The sequence below is a fragment of the Malus sylvestris genome, chromosome 8 (assembly GCF_916048215.2).
Source record: "Malus sylvestris chromosome 8, drMalSylv7.2, whole genome shotgun sequence".
Lineage (NCBI taxonomy): Eukaryota > Viridiplantae > Streptophyta > Magnoliopsida > Rosales > Rosaceae > Malus > Malus sylvestris.
The window spans coordinates 25,082,592-25,101,629 of record NC_062267.1 but is presented as its reverse complement, the minus strand read 5'-3'; the positions used below and the strand labels follow the sequence as shown (position 1 = coordinate 25,101,629).

The following is a 19,038-nucleotide window of genomic DNA, read 5'->3' as shown; positions in this document are numbered from 1 at the left end:
GTACGACGGACTACCCTCCTGGAAGCCCGGGACGCCAATTCTGGTGATCCACGTACATTAGCGGCTAGCCAATCATCTGCCCCTACACAAAAGCGTGGCAGACCCCTTGGTTCAAAGGATTCACACCCCCGGAAGAGGAAAACCACGGCACAAGGTCCTGAAGAGCCTACCGTGAATCCGACTATCGCTTACTCATTTTACCCAACTCATGAGGAAATTCTAGATTATGGAAGCGTCCTTGAAGAGACGAATCCTCCTCCCGAGAATCGTGAGATTTCGGTCTATTATGCTAGCTTAGATGATGTGTGGCGTAGAAATGAGATGATTGTCGACGATGCATTAGCATTTGCAGTAGCTACTGAGATCATGTTGAGCAATGACATTGAACCGCGTTCCGTTGATGAATGTCGACGTAGAGCTGATTGGTCAAACTGGAAACAAGCAATCCAAGTCGAACTTGATTCACTTGCGAAACGTAAGGTGTTTGGACCTGTAGTTCCTACTCCTCCACATGTGAAGCCCGTTGGCTACAAGTGGGTTTTCGTTCGGAAGCGTAATGAGAAGAACGAAATTGTGCGTTACAAAGCTCGTCTTGTAGCACAAGGTTTCTCACAACGCCCCGGGATTGACTATGACGAAACTTACTCACCCGTTATGGATGTGATTACTTTTCGATACCTTATCAGTTTGGTAGTTGATGGACGTAGTAACCGCGTATCTCTATGGGGATCTTGATACGGAAATTTATATGAAAGTTCCCGAAGGACTTACATTGACTGGTTCAAATATTTCCAAACCCCGGAACACGCTCTCAATTCGGCTGAGGCGTTCACTATACGGTTTGAAACAATCCGGAAGAATGTGGTATAACCGTTTAAGTGAGTATTTGACTAGTCAGGGATATGTGAATAACGAACTATGCCCTTGTGTGTTCATTAAGAAGTCACATTCCGGATTTGCGATTGTTGCAGTATATGTCGATGACATGAATCTCATCGGAACTCCTGAAGAACTCGCGAGAACTGCTTCGCACCTGAAGTCGGAATTTGAGATGAAAGATCTAGGTAAGACTCGATACTGTCTCGGCCTCAAGATAGAGCATTGTTCGGATGGAATCCTAGTACATCAATCGAACTACACCCAGAAGGTGTTGCGCCGTTTTAATGAGGATAAAGCGAAGCCTTCGAGTACTCCTATGGTCGTTCGTACGCTAGATGCAAAGCGAGATCCCTTCCGTCCGAAGGAGGATGATGAAGAGATTTTGGAGCCTGAAGTTCCTTATCTAAGTGCGATAGGCGCTTTATTGTACTTAGCTCAATGCACTAGACCCGACATCTCCTTCGCTGTTAATCTTTTGGCAAGATACAGCAATGCACCAACACGCAGACATTGGACTGGCGTGAAAGACATCTTCCGTTACCTTAAGGGTACTACGGATTTGGGCTTATTCTATCCCTACGAATCCTCGAGTGATGCCGCACCCTATGCTCATCGGGTTGATTCTCGCCTTGTTGGTTATGCCGACGCTGGATACTTATCTGATCCGCACAAGGCGCGTTCTCAAACGGGTTATGTCTTTACCGTTGGAGGCACCGCAATATCTTGGAGGTCAACTAAACAGACCTTAATTGCCACTTCGTCTAACCATGCTGAAATTCTCGCCTTACATGAAGCAACTCGGGAATGCTTTTGGTTGAGAGCAGTAGTGGGCCATATTCGAAGCTCCTGTGATCTTCATCCCGCCGTTAATGCCCCGACGACGATTTTTGAAGACAACGCAGCTTGCATCGAACAGCTCAAGAAGGGTTACATCAAAGGAGACAACACCAAGCATATTGCGCCGAAGTTCTTCTTTACACATCAACAACAAGAGCATCAGAAGATTGAAGTCACGCAAATCCGATCACAAGAACAATCTGGCCGACCTCTTCACCAAATCACTACCGAATGCGACGTTTCAGAAGCTTGTTCATGGAATTGGTATGCGTAAACTTTCTGAGTTGTAACTTTGCTATTTCTCTGTGGAATTATGTCAAACTCAGGGGGAGTATCTTCTAGATACTTGCTTGATCTTAATGTACTCTTTTTCCCTACGATTAGGAGCATTTTTCCCACTGGGTTTTTGCTACCTAACTAGGTTTTAACGAGGCACCCACCTTGGGCTGGTCATATCCCTGATGACGTCTTGTAGACGTTTCTTTTGACTTTGCATTTCTCACGCATTTTTCCTTAGACTATGGATTTTGTCCCTACTTGGGTTTTTGCCATAGCCTTAGGGTTTTTAGTGAGACTTACTACTTATGCAAGTTCCTACCTTATTGAGAATAAGCGTTGTTCCTTGGAATCAATGCCGACGAGTCGACTTCCTCAACTTCTGCATGATGCTGAATCTACCTTGAGTATTTACCCACTCAAGGGGGAGTGTTGTAAACATTCCTAGTTTAAGTATGATTGTGTAAATCCTAGATAAGATTTGATTCTAGTTATCCTTTCCTATTACAACTTGTATTACTTGGAGGAGAAGGAATATCTTCTCTCCCTTTACTACTATAAATAAAGGCACAATGTAGGAGGGATAACAACACACACATTCCCCTACAATTCTACAAACACACATCTCTCTCCTCTCTCTCTCTGCCGCCGGCCCTAGTCCCTCTGTCAGATAAAATAGAGCACAACAAGCTAGCATTTCTCGTTCAAAATTTGGCCAATTTAAAATTGCCCAATGTACGAGACTAATAAACAACGGTCAATTAATTTCAAATTTCAAATTTGTGAAACAGTAAAAGAAAAGAGACAGAGATTTCAAACCCTCAAACGGTCGATTAATTACAGATTTCAAATTTGTGAAGCAGTCAAAGGAAGCGCATACTGACATCTCTCTCTTTCTTTCTCTCTCACTCATGGCAGAGGCACAGTGATAGGATCAGACATGGTATAAAAGGGAAATTGCAAGAAAAGTAATGCAGGAAATAGAAAAGGAAATCAAAGGAAATTCATATCTTCATTCATGCTCTCTTTACATCATAAAAAGGGTTTAAATACACCCAAAGATAGCTAGGGTTTGAGGTATGGATGGGCCTAATAGTATTACCTAAGTAGTGGGCTTAATAGGTAGTAATGACAATAGATGGTCTAACTAGTTATAACCAAAGCCCAATAGCTTAGAGTCGCATCAATCCCACCCCCTTAAGATGAGGCTTGTCCTCAAGCCTCTCAAACTGAGAAAGACGCATGCAGCAGTCAGGGAAAGAGAACAGCCAATTTGGATAATGGTGTACCATACTCATATTCAGTATTAGCTTCAGTGTGTACTTCCAAAAAACAAAGATCATTAACTCATATCCTGCCAACATGAAATCATGCAGTTTTTCCGAATACTGTGAGATGGAATAAAAGAGTTGGAGCACACTAATCTTGACAGCATTGAGCAAGAGAACAATCGGCTTTGTTGCATCACCAACCACCAACTCCTGTGGGATATGGATTGCATGAAAGACGGCAAGAGATAGTGCATGTTGTACCAATAACACCCATTTCATAGCAAGCAGCATGTCAGGTGAATGGGCAAGTAAGATACGAGTTTCTGCAGCAGCTTTGAAAGCCTTCACATCATGCTCAGTAAGTAGGTTGGAGGTCCAAAAACAGTATGGAAAATAACTTGGCACAAAGCCATTGAATATCTCAACTCTTCCCAAATTTTCTACCGTTGGAAATTCAGAAGTAGGTGGAATTAGTTTAGAATTCAAGGATTGCTCTTGCCACCAAGTCTCGAGAAGAGTGATGCAACCAATGAGGTATTGCAGATCAACCGTATGCCGATATGATCCCACAATTAACCCATACCGTGGTATAGCAAGGGAGGCCATAATTCCATGTATCAGAGCTTGTGATATTGCCTTGGCCTCCTTTTGCAAATTTGAACCATAACGCTGAGCGTTGTTATCAGAGGACTCGGAGATGAGAACGATAGCATACCACATCAAGTTGGGTTGGTTGGTCTTTTAGTAGTTCTCCAAAACATGAGGAACTGTAGAAGGCACCACTAGGATATATTTGAAATTCACGGCATCCATATCACCAAGGTGGATCCATTCTAGGAAATGCACATCACTATAATCCCTCTTCCTCAATCGAATTGGAATTTCACTGCTTTGGCATACGCAAACAACAATAGAACAAATCATGCTCATATTATCAGGGGTGACTCTCCATGTACCATGATTTCGAACAAAATCAACTGCAACAAAACTTCCTTTTGAAACTGTTCTCCAGACGAAAACTTATGGTGTCCAAATCCATGTGGCAATCAACAAAACCTTCCTTGAACAAGCTGACTCTGAATTAAGTATCAGAAAAGCAAGAATATCATCTGTGAAAAACCATATTGCAGACTCGCTACGCTGGATTGTTGAGGTGAAGAAATGAAATATATAATTTTTCATTCCCTCTGTCTCTGTTGATCCCTGATATACAAGTGCACTACTGATCAACAACTCAGCATGTATTTTAGGGCTAGAGAGTTCAAAATCAATGGTGAGCTTTGGAAATATGTCCTCTGTTATTTTATGTGCATGGTGAAGCAAGCTTTGGAGATTAGAGGAGGCACCAAAACATGAACTCTTAACCACAACAGATTTTTGCCTATCAACTGCACACTCCTTACTCCATGAAGATGATCCCAAAACTGCATATTTCCAATCACGTAAAAGTGGGACTCCGACAAAATCATCTCTTATGCAGAGTTTCATCACCCAATCCCAAATAGCAGTTGACAATGTTCTTGTGACACGAGGCAAGGTCAAAATCCTGCATGCATTTAGCGGAAATACCTTACCTGTGACTGTAGTATTCCTAAGGGTAGCCTCAAATTTATCCTGCCAATTCTCATCCAAGAGCTTAATTCCAATTAGTGCTTTAAGCAACTTGGTATGGTCAAGATGTGAGTTAACCATAAAAAAGTTATGCGCATCATTTATTATATCAAGTGATCTCATGCCACACCATAAAATCATACTCATGAAGTCCATGCTAAAACCGAGCAACGAAGTAGGAAGTAAAGGCATGACCTCTTCATTGTGAGATAGAATAAAAGAGATGTGCCGGTCATCATGAATAATTTTTTTGCACAGTAGAGAGCATCTTACTTGATCGTCCAGTAGTGTCACCATAATTTCAAAAGCAACCCTACATTTACCACTCTCTTGAGAAATATCGAAGAATGCACAAGATGGTCTCAAAACTCTTGTTGACATCAATAAGGAGACGAAGACAGTAAGTGTCAAACCACACTTTGCATAAAGATTACCCCCAATAATAAAACCATGATTTAGCTCATGCTCACAAGCATGCCACACCAGATCCTGAGTAAATTTGTGCATTACAATCTTGAAAGGAGAACTGCTTGATGAAAGACATATTTTTGCAGCTGCGACAACCATGGACTTGTATCTGGAAATGTGGCAGACCAACCTTGTATCCCTTGTGGTCATTAACACTAGTCTTAGACCGATTGTTGACCATAAATTAGTAGAAATGTTACTCCAATTCGCAAACCCATCAAGGAAAAAAGGAGCAATGTAAGGGGCAACATTAATGCAAGAAGTGGGAGCAACAAAACATCCCTGTTGATAAAAAATGGCAAAGCTAATGCAAACAGACCAACCAGTTACATTTACAATGGCCTGATAATGTGAAGCAACAACAACCATTAAATTACTTTTAATATATAAACTCCAGCCGCTATATATACTCCTAGGATGGCTAGAGAGCCTATCAGCAGAATCAAAATCTCCTGTTTGGACAACAACTTTGACTGTCATCAGAGCTACAAGTGTTGCGACTGCAAGGAACTGATAAGCAATCACCTGAACAGAGTATACTTGTCCAATGTTACAAGCATCCTGCAACCCATAATATATGTCAATTCCAACTTCTGTCAACTGCCATATTCTGTTAAACACAGCCCCAATAATCTTGAGTTCTCGTAGAACCCCTCCCTTGTCAAATGGAAAGCTCAACATTCGTATCGCCCTTGAAGCTTTCAAAACACAGCTTATATGCTCGTTAATAGCCATACCTGACTTGAATTGTTCCATAAGGTCGAAGATGAGAAAATTAAGCATTCTGACCTTAATGCTTCTTTTCGGCAATTCATCAAACACCTGGATTGCATTACTTTGGAAATTGCAAAGAGGAATCCAAGATTGATCTCCCACCAGAGTGATAGAATCAGATTGAAACTGATGATACCCTTGCGCTGCTGGAACATCAGAATCCACTTATGACCTGACTCCGTCATCGTCTTCCTCTTGTGCAATAAGACCTGACCTGGTGGTTCAGGACCTCCCATGGTCAATGTTTCAGCGTCCAGTCGTTGTCGAAGTGCAATAAGCATGTGTTTGTCTGTTCCTTTTTGGATTGTGATGGGTGTAGGTGTGCTTGTGCTCCTATTCGTTGGAGAAGTTTGTTCGTGTGCCTGTGGTAAAGGTACCAACGGCAATGATGGAGTAGCAGAGAGCGACGGAAGCACGGGATTCCGTTGTCGTCTTTGGTGAAAACTCACGGACGGAGCCCTTCCTTTTCATCCTCACATGAGAACCCATTGCAAGTTTATGCTTTGCTCGAACTAATTTAAGCGACGTTTTTGGAGATGTGTGGCGAACAACTCTGACCATGCTGAAGACATTTCCTGCTGTAGGAGCTGTATACACTTTCGAATCGGGACCCAAGTCAAGTTCGTAAGGAGATACCTGATGGGGGTCACTAAATCGTAGACGGTTCTCAGAATAAAAAACCCACGAATTTTGTTCGTATGACGATGAAGGGTAAATTTGGGGATCGTGAAAATTAGGGTTTGTGGCATAGGAATGAGGAATTTGAGAGATGTCTATGGAGTCCGAATACGTAACGAAAGGTGGTGCGGGGTGTGAGAGGAAAATGGGACTAGTATATGAAGAAGCTATGGGAAGCTCAGGCATATACGAGGCTGGGTAATCTGGCGGTCGATAGGTACAATCGGAGGAAGGAAAAGTGGGCGTATACCATGGAAACTGGTAGTGATGAGGAGGAAGAGGTGGTGGAGGCGGAGCCGGATTTGGATGTTCATACTGAGAAACATTGGTTTCTGGATTCCAATAGAACACCAGACCACTGGGCTCATCCATCACACTTCTCCACGGTGCTGGAAGTGTGGGATCGACGGAGGCAAACCACAGATCCACGGTGGATCTCTGGCTCTGGTACCAATTGATAGGATCAGACATGGTATAAAAGGGAAATTGCAAGAAAAGTGAAGGAAATCAAAGGAAATTCATATCTTCATTCATACTCTCTTCACATCATAAAAGAGGTTTAAATACCTCCAAAGATAGTTAAGGTTTGAAGTATAGATGGGCCTAATAGTATTACCTAAGTAGTGGGCTTAATGGGTAGTAATGACAATAGATGGTCTAACTAGTTATTACCAAAACTCAATAACTTAGAGTTGCATCACGTTAATTAGTTAGTTAACGAAGGATTTTGCATTATGGCACCACAATTAACCATTTTTCTATTATTTTATTGTTTAGTTTTTTAATATTTTTATGTGTTTGTTGGGTGCTTGGGTAGTAATGCGATTGGATATCCATCAATTTATTCCTTCCTAAGATCTAAGATCCTCTTTCTTTTTCCTTCTTTTTCAGTTATAAAGCAAAATAATTGTAGTTTATGCTGGTTTTTTGCCCTTTGTTTGTAGCTTTTGTGCCACGCGAATGTTAGTCCATATTCTTTTGAAATATTGACATCATTCATTTTCATGATATATTCTTTGAGATACGACCATCTCTGTTTTGTGGATTTTTTATTATTATTTATTTTTAACTGTATTGGGGGGTTTAAGGGTTTGATTTGTGCTGTTTGGGTTAAAACTTAAACCTTGGGCTCAGAAGGGAGTTGGCCCAACGAAGAGGAGGAAAGCCCGAAGTCCAACCCAAGTCCCGAAGGCAGAAAAGGCCTTTCCCGACTAGGTGCATATCATTTGCACCACTTGCTCACCTACCCAAGGGCCAAGTGGTATAGACCTGCCAGCTAATCAGCCCAAAAGTACTTTACAGTGGCAATACAAGTAAAAAGCTGATGAGTCACTACCCTTCAAGCTGCATTCGGGCAAGGTTACTACTACAGGAAGACAAGCCGAGTTGTCTATAAAAGAAGAAAGAGAAGTCAGGAATGAAGACACTCAATCAAACAAACAAATACAAGCACAAACTCTGCTCAAACCAGATTTGCCTTCAAAACGAAGCTGTAGTCAACCCAAGCCTTCATCCTTCTCAGGATAAACCTTTGTAATAGCTCTGCTACCTGGTCAAGAACCTGCTGTAGTATCGATTTCTTTTTGCAAACTCATCTCCCTACCCCTTTTCTAGAAATTCTCAACCCCCTTGATAAACCACAAAGATAGGAAGTTGCAAGACGATCAGCCTTGCCCGACCTTCTTTGTTTTTGTCTTTTCATTCATTAGCCTAGAAATATGTTGTATACTACAAGTTGTATTCAAGTTATTTCTAGTAATATGGCTATTAAAAGACTCTCCCAGCGCTTGAATCCGATTTGAATATGTCTTCATAGTTCAAACCAGATCTAAGTTCTAAGCCCTCGGGCATGTAAGATTTGATCATCCAAAAGTCCTTGGCCTTAAGGCATAAAAAAGAACCTTATGTGGACTTAACCCATCCACAACAAGCTTTGATAAACAAGAAGTCTGAAGTTACTTGGGGCGCAAGTAATCGATATATCACCTAGTTTTATTTTTATTATATTATGATTACCATAGAACGTTGAGTATATAATGAATTCTGATAGGAAGCCTCAAGGCCTATATCTAAGGCCCTACAAAGGCACCTATTTGGATTCATTCTGTCCTTCGGGCTAGAACGTTGAGTATAGAATGAATTCTGATGGGAAGCCTCAAGGCCTATATCTAAGGCCCTACAAAGGCACCTATTTGGATTCATTCTGTCCTTCGGGTTCAGATAATCAGAAGTGTAATGGTTATAAGATTTATATAACCAAGGAAACGAACCATATGTATATATTCAAATACTAAGTTAGTTATTAACGGGAAGCATTAAGGCCTATACCTAAGGCCCCACAAAGGCACCTGTCACAACTAAAATAGTCTCTTGGGTATATATACAATTAAAATTCAACATTCATTGTACATCTGCCATGCTGAAGATGGCAGTGGCACGCCTGAGCACTTAAAAGTTAATCTTGATTGTGAGCCTCAAGGCCTACACCTAAGGCCCCACAAAGGCACATTTCAAAGTTAACTCTGTCCTTCTCTTTCAGCCTTGCCCGACTAGGCTTTGCCCGACAAGCCCGCCAGTAAAGTAGAAGCCCGACATGAAGCATCAACCGGCGCCGACCTCTAGGGGAGCTGTGTGCTCGTCGGCCAGGGAACATCCCCGACGGAAATTCCTACCACGAACAGGTGCAGATGGATGCCACTACAAGTCCAAGTCTTCACCCGTTGCACCGAACTAAAACTCTTCACCTGGTTTGTAACAGGCTTAAATCACGTTTTCCTTTTTCGTTTAATCTGTGGTCTTTGAAGTGCATTCAGGTGTTTTCTGACAAACTGATCATATATCCAGGTAAGGCATGCACAAGGGATTCACAATGTGGAAGGCGAGAAGGATCATGCAGCATACATGTCTTATGATCTTTTCGATGCACATCTTACCCCTCTTGGCTGGAGTCAGATAATTGCTAATGTAATTGGTTAGTTGAGTTTATGTTGGTATAAAAGAATGCTATCATTGTAAATCTTTTCGAACTTTTTACACCGATAAAAGTTTTAGGGTTTGTTCAGTATCCGTCGGCTATACTAGATATACTGTGTTGTTTTTTTTTTTAATATTTCTGTAAGTTTAATGTTGTGCTGAACTGAGAGTCTGGTCATGGTGTACTGGATTTTGTTTCCGAACTTAACTACAGTTTTAAAACATTCAAATATTAACAGATTTATTATTTTATTGATTAACATATGAGGAAAGTTGTGCACATTATGTAAACATCTATGAAAGTTTCAAGTGTTCATATTTTAACGAAAGTACAAAATCAGCACAAAAGCGGACAGATTTTTTCTAAGATCTTGGCAGCATCTCAAAGAGCGAGCCAATAATGGATAGTCATCCCATCAAAAGTAACTATTATACAGCAGACAAATTTGATTATTAAGAACCAAAATGCTCACAAAGGTGTACTTCACATGAAACTTGAATCCAGTATTTCAATGTAATGCCACCAAAAAACTTTACTGCATCATTCTGATTCTGCACAGATAGAACCCCATGCAATGTTAGGCCATCTCCAACCGAAGGGTCCAGAGGGCCAGAGGGCCGAAAATAGCCGTAAAACCGTCTCCAACCGAGGGCTAGGCCAGAGGGCTCTGGAATCTGGGAGGGCCCCACGGGATCGGAGAGGGCTGGAGGGCTGGAGGGCTGGCTGCTTTCGGCCAGCCAGCCAGCCCCGAGCTGGCTATTTTTTTTTTAATGATTTCCTATTGCTGTCGATTAAAACCGACAGCATTAAAGACCTTTTTTTTTTTAAATTCTGCTATTAGTGTCGGTTATAACCGACACTAATAGTTTGAAATGTTTTTTAATATAACGGCTAGCTGAGTCAGCTAGCCGTTGGTTTTTTTTTTTTTTTTTTTATTTATTTATTTTAAACATTACTAGCCGTTGGTTTTTTTTTTTTTTAATTTATTTTAAACATTTTTTTCTTCTATAAATATAGTGAAGTTCTTTCAATTCTTCACTTCATTTGCAATATTTCCTTCTTCAATATTTTTCAATATTTCCTTCAATATATTTCTCAATATTTCCTTCAATATTTCCTTCAATATATTTTCTAATATTTCCTTCATCTATAATATTTGTTTCAATTTTTCAATATTTCCTTCAATAAATTTTCCAATATTTCCTTCATCTATAATATTTTCTTCTATAACATTTGCAATATTTCCTTCAATATTTCCTTCATTTTTTTTTCAAAAAAAATGGCCTCATCTGCAATGAAAGGTAGGGCTTGGACCCGAAAAGAAGATGAAGCTCTTTGCAAGGCTTATAGATGGATCTCAGAAGATAGTGTGAGGGGGATTTCTCAAACAAGTGAAGGTGTTTGGACTCGTGTGTCCAAAAAATACTTAGAGTTCTACGAAGGCACCATTCCACCGAATACCCGAAACCACGAAAGTTGTTCTTCAAGATGGAAGAAACATCTTCATCCAAGTTTGAATAAATGGCATCAAGCACTATTAGCAGCAGCACGTAGACATGAAAGCGGCGCCAATTACTATGACGAAGTTAGTGTTTTTACAGTTTATTTTAAATGTTTAAATGTTTAATTATATTACATTAATTTCGTGAATTAATTTCCTAAAATTTTTTTAATTATATTTTCTAGGTACGCCAAGCGGAGGAATTGTATATGGAGGGCAGCTCAAAACCCTTTCAGTTTCACGGTTGTTGGGAAATTTGTAAAGGGTGGGTGTTATTTGAAGATCCACCTCAACATAGAGTGGATCCTTTGGAAGCTGCATCCCCATCTGTAGATATGAATGAAGATGGATCTCCTACCATTCAACAAACAAGGGTAGAAAATCCGACTCCGTCCGAAATTTCTTTACCTAGGGCTATGGGACGAAACAAGGCCCGAAGGTTGAGGGAAAAGGGCAAGGCAAATGCTGATTACGCCGCTCAACATGAAGTGGCGGCCTCATTTCGATTACTGGCGGAGCAAAATGCCCGTGAGGCGGAAGAAAGGAAGTGTAGACATGAAGAGCGAGCCAAACAAATACAAGAAGAGATGGATGATAAGAATATGGAAAGGAACACTTCGGATTACACTCCAATGAGTAAGGCCTATTTTGATAGGAAAAAAAAGAAATTATGGCTCGGCGGCAATTGTTTACCTCTGACTATACTCCTACAATGGCGGATGATGAAGATGATATTGATTATGGATATTAAATTTAAGTCGTTGTAATTTTTAAATTTAAGTTAATGTTGTTTTTAAATTTAATTTGTAGTGTTTAAATATAAGTTGTTGTTTTTAAATTTAAGTTGTTGTAGTTTTTAAATTTAAATAATAAATTATGTTTGGTCCTATGGCCCTTTGGCCCTCGGTTGGAGACGGTTTTTTGTGATAGGGCTAAAACGAGCCCTTTGGCCCTCTGGCCCTCGGTTGGAGACGGATGCAAATATGGCCCTGTACTGTTCATTAAAATATTAATATCTTGGGGAATCTTGGAGGGCTAGAGGGCTCAAACGAGCCCTCTGGCCAGCCCTCGGTTGGAGATGGCCTTAGGTACACGTCCAGGAAATATCCAACTGTTGATGGTGTAGTGACCATGTCAACCCGACACACATCATTAAGTTCTTAATCACTATTTTAGAATAATAATCAAAATACTGGAATACATTTTTTTCCAGTTTCAATGTGATGTTGAGATACACCATGAATGCATGGTCATTCTAACCAGAGGAAGGGTGCTGTTGTGTTTTAGTCCCAAGGTTCCACATGGGGTTATTAGTTCCAAGTGGAGTGAACTGATCTTAAGCAACTGAATGATTTTAATCCTGTTGCTGAAGAGCTATGAGTTGTACAAACACTGAATTTGGACTATTTAGTTCATCGGGTGTACAAAACAATAAACATGGTCTTAATGAACTTTTTTGGCATTCCACCAAAAGAACAGTTTTACAAGGAGGATTTTATTGGAGTTATTTCTCCTTTTAAGTTCCTTGTGTCTGCCGCCAAGTTTTCTTTTTATTTTTCTCACAAAGCTAGCCGACATTCACCTCTCCCAGACCCTGCGTAAAGCGGGAGCCTTGTGCACTGGGTACGACCTTTTAATAGATCAACAAATACCATGTCATAATTTTGTGCTGTCATAACAGGTTGGTAATCTGCACGAGCATGTTCAAGCATGTGGACTTTCCAAGAAAATTGATTTGGTCATAACATCTCCTTTGTTAAGGTATCGCGTTTTCAAATTTATTTTTTCCCTAAAAGTTCTATGATCAAGTTCAGCATGGATCATTACTTCACTCTAGTGGAGCAGCCCCACCTTTTCTTCTGTTCATCTTTTATTGTAAACTCGCATGACACTTACTTTTATGATAGAACTTTCGATGAAGAAATGCATTCTCTAACACACAAACTAAAAAGAACCCGTTTATTTTGTGAAAAGAAATAACCACTGGCATTTTATCAACAACATGTTGACGAAATAGCCCTGCTTCAAAAATGTATTCATAATAGCCATCTTTGATGAAATTAATTGCCCTTCGCTTGGGGTTTATTCATATCGACAAAATAGAACAACATATCAACGAAATATCAATAATATTTGGACAACATATGGATGCTTGATAAAAGGGTCTTTAAATATTTTTGTCAAAGAGGGCTAGTACAGATTGAATTTCAGGAGGAGGGCTAATTTTGATTGCCGGCTTTGCAATAGGGTTGGACCCAATTTTGCCAGAATTTATGAGAACTAGGTGAAATTATGGACTAGTTTAAGTTAAGAGGGGACATGATGCAAGCCTTTATTACTTTAGTCTAAAGAAGGCTTTGAAATTGCACTATCCAAATGAACAGTGTTTTGTAAGACATTTCAGTTTATTTACAAAATTACCACTAGGGTGAAGATGGCTGGGTTAGTTCAGTTTGGGCTGTGTTTGCTGGGCTTACCTCAATTTAATAGGAATGCCCATCTAGGGTTAAGATCGGACGGCCCGGATTAAAAATTTGGAGGGTACTTTTGTCATCTTCAATTGTCGGGACTGATTGGGATCGATGGTGAGGGGATTGTAGGACACAGGAGGCCATTCTCCGTTTCTGCTACTCTCCGCAAACCCAAATTTCTTCGTATCGTTCCAGTATTCAACGACAAACCCAGATCCCTAAACGCAAATTTCTTCATTTTTTCCCTCCTCCCGTTCCTGCAGGAGCGTAAGATGTATCCAGATGAGCAGATCCTCAAGTCCAAGATCGAGCTCCGTAACATGACCAACACGGTCGACTACGCCATGGACATCCACAAGTCCCTCTATCACACGAAGATGGTCCCCCATTCATTCTTTCCGTTCCAGGAAAGAGAAAAGAAAAGGAAAAATTCAAAAACATCAACCAATCAATCGCCTTGGCACTGTCTAAAAAGTTGATTTTTCCGCTTTTTTTTTATTCATATCAGTTTAAATTCGTCCGCCATGTCATTGCGCAGACGAACGTTGCTCAAGGTTATCGTTCTCGGCGACAGTGGGTAATGTTCTACACCCATAGGGTTTCTGATTCCACAACCACCCATTGTTTTTATCTGGATTTTGTGTTTATTTTAGGGATTAACTTTGTGTTTCTTCAATTTTGATGCCAATAGAAATAGAATAATCCAAGTAATAAGGTAAGTAACTGCATTTAGGCCGAGACAGAATCAAAAGTTTCAGAGTCTATTAGGGCATGGGGAACGAGGACCATGCCACTGATTTGGGTTCTTTTTCTAATTTTCTGATTTTGGGGTTTTGCAGGGAGTACTGATGTACTGATTTTCTCGGATTTTTTTTGTCCTTGTAGGATTTTTGGTCTTTGAAATGGGTACATGTTGTTTTTAATGTTTCAATTCTAGCGTGCTCCGTTCTTCGTTGCTTTGTGATTCTCATTTTTCAATGTTGAGTGATGGAAATTTGTTAAAATAGTTGTAGTTTTTTTAGAAAGTTGGCATTTTGAGTTATATTTTCTGTTTATTCCCAAATGTAAGACTGGAAAATAATTGAAATGATGGTTTTTTTTTTAAACCTCCTCATAATTTTTTTTCTGGGATTTAAAAGCATCTTTTCCGGATTGGTTACAAGGGTTATGTTCTCTTCAATTGGTTCACCTAATTTTTATTAGTTTTAAGTTTTGTCCTTTAAGTTTTGTCTTTTAAGTTATGTATTACGTCATGTAATGAGAGATTTCTGTTGGCCTTTCGGATTTTGGCATGGGAAAGTTCACTTATTTGTCTAATTAGACTGCATATGCCTTTGATTCTTTGTTTAATTCTTCTGTTTGTGTTCAGATGTGATGATCTAAATTTCAAAGGTTTGGAATTATTCACTTAACACGAATTTGTTACATTCAAGTCTCCACCCCACAGTTCACAAGTTCAAATTCCATAGAAGTAGGTTCTGCAGATTGCGTCTGCAATTAGATCAGAGATCAACCGCTCTTTTGTTATCCTACGGAAGATTGCTCTTGAGAAGGATCTGAAGCAGTTCCTCTCTGTATGTTTATTGCCATGTAGCTCTGTCTCTTTTAATTGATGGTGTTGATATTACACTGTAATTCATGATGATGATTTAATTGTTTCTTGACTTGTAATTGTTTGTAAATAATGTGGCATATATGAATTGCAATCTGTGTTTATATGAAAGGGATGACATATCATGTTGCTGACTTAATTGTTTATGTTTTTCATATTTGCGAATGGTGTTATGATCGGTTAGGTGGTTGCTGACCTATGACTTTGTTTGGAGCTCAAATTTTGTGATCATTAAATTGGATTGTATTGCACTTGGTTTGATGTTTTTTTTGGTTGACAATGCAAGGATAGGAGAAACAAAGAGGATGACACTTATAACTGCCCCTCCTCATCGGCCGTCTTCAAATTTGGATCACAAGAAGGGAGCAACATAGGTGTTGTCCTTCTTCATTTATATATGGTTAGTGTAAATAATTGGACAAAAGAGCCAAACAAACCCTTTTCTCTCAAATGGAGGCGATGATGTGGTCAATGGCCACTAGCCCCAACTTAAGAGTTTGGCCTTCATATAATGGGATTATAGTATAATTTTATTTTGGTTCATTTCTTTTTTCTTTATATAATTGCAATATGAAAGGGATGGCATATCATGTTGCTGACTTAATTGTTTATGTTTGTCATATTTGTGAATGGTGTTATGATCGATTAGGTGACTGCAAAACTAGAACTTGATAAGCTAATAGATGCATATAATTTTTGTGAAGGAACTGCGATCCAGTGGCTGGATAGAAGAAAAGGACAACACATGCTCTCTCTCTCTCTCTCTCTCTCTCTCTCTCTCTCTCTCTCTCTCTCTCTCTCTCACAGTGGCTTTGTGTTCCTCTCCTCCCAAACCTAATGGCTTCGACTTTGATCTGATCAAACCCACCTCCAAAACCCTTCCTTGATCACCATCTTCAGCAACCCAATTCGGAGCCTGCTCGGATCGAGACCTCTTGGAGATTCGGAGCTCCATATGAGATAATTTTCCCCAAAATTTCCCCAAATTGTATTCAATTTATGTTGCTCCGTTTCATTTTCCATTTTAATTTGGAATTGGTTGATATTTTAAGCGGGTATCGTATGTATAACCAGAACAATTTTTGTGTTGGATTGGGGACAAATTGTCCAACATTATTAGCTATTTGGTCCCTGTGTATTTGTAATCTGAATAATATAAATTAGGGTTTTTTCTGTTAGTGTGTTAGTGTCCGATTAGTGAAGAAAGATAAGCCTCTTTGCCTTTTTTTTATCTTCTGGTTTTCAAATTTGGGATTTCATTGGGATTTATCATCTGTATCCTTTAAATTTGTTGGGTTTTTGAGAAAATTAGTGGGTTTTTTTTTATTAAGTGGTTTACTTGGTTATAGTTCTAAATTGGTTCGAATTAGGGTTTTCGAAGTTTGTTGCTTGCTTGGTTGTATGGAAAATGGAGACACTGACTTTTGTTTTATTGCATTTATGGAATACAAGGAAAATTTCTGGGTTATGTTCATCAAGGGTCATTTGAATTTTATACTTCCCTTTTTTTTCTTTTTTTGTTTGCTCTTTTTAGGCAAGCAGAATGATGTAAATCCACGGCGATTTACAGTGGCTTTGAAGGGTTAGACTTGCTCTTATAAAGTTCTGGAAGACAAACTGCTTTGGAGCCAGCAGCACTCAGTAGCCAAAGCAGCGGCGCCTCTCTTCCTCATCTCAAAATGGGTGTTTTCAGGGTGAGCCGCAATGCTCTTAATTTCAAGTAATGGGTTTGTGTTACCGTGCAGATATGGCTAACTTCGCATTTAGTTTCTTGGAATTGTTATTTTTTTTTTTTTGCAATTATATATTTTTAATGCTTTTATGTTTGTCGTTCTGTGCTGGGAAATTGGAAACCTCTGGAAATAATATAGTTCTTGAGCTAATGTGAAGATTTTGTGTTGAATATTTTGATTCCTTTATTCTATTTGCACTTAGAAAAACAGAGGATTGTGGTTAATTATTGTGCTATGAAGCTTCAATTGTTTCTTTTTATGCCCAAGATTGAATTTGTTCGCTCCGCTGTTGAAAAGTAGAACTCTCTCTATCTCTAAAAAAATATGATCCAGTGTGAAGTTTGGTTTTCTCTCTCTCCAAAAACTTATATTCCATATTGCATCCATCAACTCTAATCATTCCTTGATCCAGTGTAATTTTTACCATATGTTTAACCTTAACTTCGTGCCTGTCCTCCCTAAGTCAACTGAGGATTCAAATCCAGTGGGTCCAGCTCAACATATAGATAAAACAATTACAACTCTTAAAAAGGTATAATTTGTTAATCCCCTTTCCTTGGAGTTAATTTTTAGTGATGTATTTTTAATAGAATTGCATACTTGAGTAGTTAGTTTTTTCAATGGTGTTATTTTTTTAACAATTTATAATACTAATTGTAAAATTTAGTCAGAATTTTTTTAACAACTATAATATCGTTTTTTTTTTTTTTCGTTTTATAACCGTCAAAAAGTTTTGTCCCGTTACTTGATCTCTAAATGTTTGTTTTTTGTAATTTTTGGCGTATGCGATCTCAAATTATATACAAACATGTTTGATGGTTGGATCATTGAAACTAGTTTTGTAGAATGTGTATTCCATCAAAACAATAGATTCACTAATACTTAAGAGTTTATTCATACTTTCATTAAGAATAACATAAGATTTTGTGGTATCCACTAGTTTAAATATTTTAAATTGAAGATCGAATGCATTCATTGTATTCATATAGGGTCAAGGAGTGTTGTTGTAAAAAATCATCAAAATCGGAGTTAAAATAACCGTTAAATTGTGATTTTTTGTTTATCATCGTCGAAAAGTTTTGTCCCGTTACTTTATCTCTGAATGTTTGTTTTTTGCAATTTTTGGCGTATGCGATTTCGAAGTATATACAAACATGTTTGACGGTTGGATTATTGAAACTAGTTTCGTAGAATGAGTATCCCATCAAAACAATAGATTCACTAATACTTAAGAGTTTATTCATACTTTCATTAAGTATAACATAAGATTTTTTGGTATCCATTAGTGTAAATATTTTAAATTGAAGATCGAATTCATTCTTTGTATTCATATAGGGTCAAGGAGTGTAACTGTAAAAAATCATCAAAATTGAAGTTAAAATAACCGTTAAATCGTGATTTTTCGTTTTATAACCGTCGAAAAGTTTTGCCCCATTACTTGATCTCTAAATGTTTGTTTTTTGCAATTTTTGGCGTATGCGATCTAGAAGTATATACAAACATGTTTGACGGTTGGATCATTGAAACTAGTTTCGTAGAATGAGTATCCCATCAAAACAATAGATTCGCTAATACTTCAAAGTTTATTCATACTTTCATTCAGTATAACATAAGATTTTGTAGTATCCACTAGTTTAAATATTTTAAATTGAAGATCGAATACATTCATTGTATTCATATAGGGTCAAGGAGTGTTGCTGCAAAAAATCATCAAAATACGAGTTAAAATAACCGTTAAATCATGATTTTTCGTTTATAACCGTCGAAAAGTTTCGTCCCGTTACTTTAACTCTAAATGTTTATTTTTTACAATTTTTGGCGTATGCGATCTCAAAGTATATACAAACATGTTTGACGGTTGGATCATTGAAACTAGTTTCGTAGAATGAGTATCTCATCAAAACAATAGATTTACTAATACTTAAGAGTTTATTCATACTTTCATTAAGTATA

General features: G+C 38.7%; 1 protein-coding gene and 1 long non-coding RNA gene across 2 annotated transcripts; one reads left to right on the top strand and one right to left on the bottom strand.

Annotated features, from left to right (window-relative positions):
• Positions 1-2,985: 2,985 nt before the first annotated feature.
• Positions 2,986-7,466, bottom strand: LOC126632026 (uncharacterized). The gene is made up of 2 exons (XR_007626541.1): positions 7,411-7,466; positions 2,986-3,094 (listed from the first exon to the last, which is right to left on the bottom strand). It is a non-coding gene; the product is annotated as an uncharacterized LOC126632026 (long non-coding RNA).
• A 3,561-nt stretch (positions 7,467-11,027) lies between these two features.
• On the top strand, positions 11,028-12,107 carry LOC126632018 (uncharacterized). Its single transcript, XM_050302236.1, has 2 exons — positions 11,028-11,353; positions 11,455-12,107. Exons 1-2 carry the CDS (start codon positions 11,048-11,050, stop codon positions 12,034-12,036), a joined length of 888 nt encoding a protein of 295 aa, XP_050158193.1. The 5' UTR covers positions 11,028-11,047; the 3' UTR covers positions 12,037-12,107.
• Positions 12,108-19,038: the final 6,931 nt, after the last annotated feature.

Bases quoted from the DNA above. Each gene is read 5' to 3' on its own strand.
- LOC126632018 (XM_050302236.1), top strand. From the start codon at position 11,048: ATGGCCTCATCTGCAATGAAAGGTAGGGCTTGGACCCGAAAAGAAGAT. The intron at 11,354-11,454 runs GTTAGTGTTTTT...TATATTTTCTAG, and splicing joins GCGCCAATTACTATGACGAA to GTACGCCAAGCGGAGGAATT.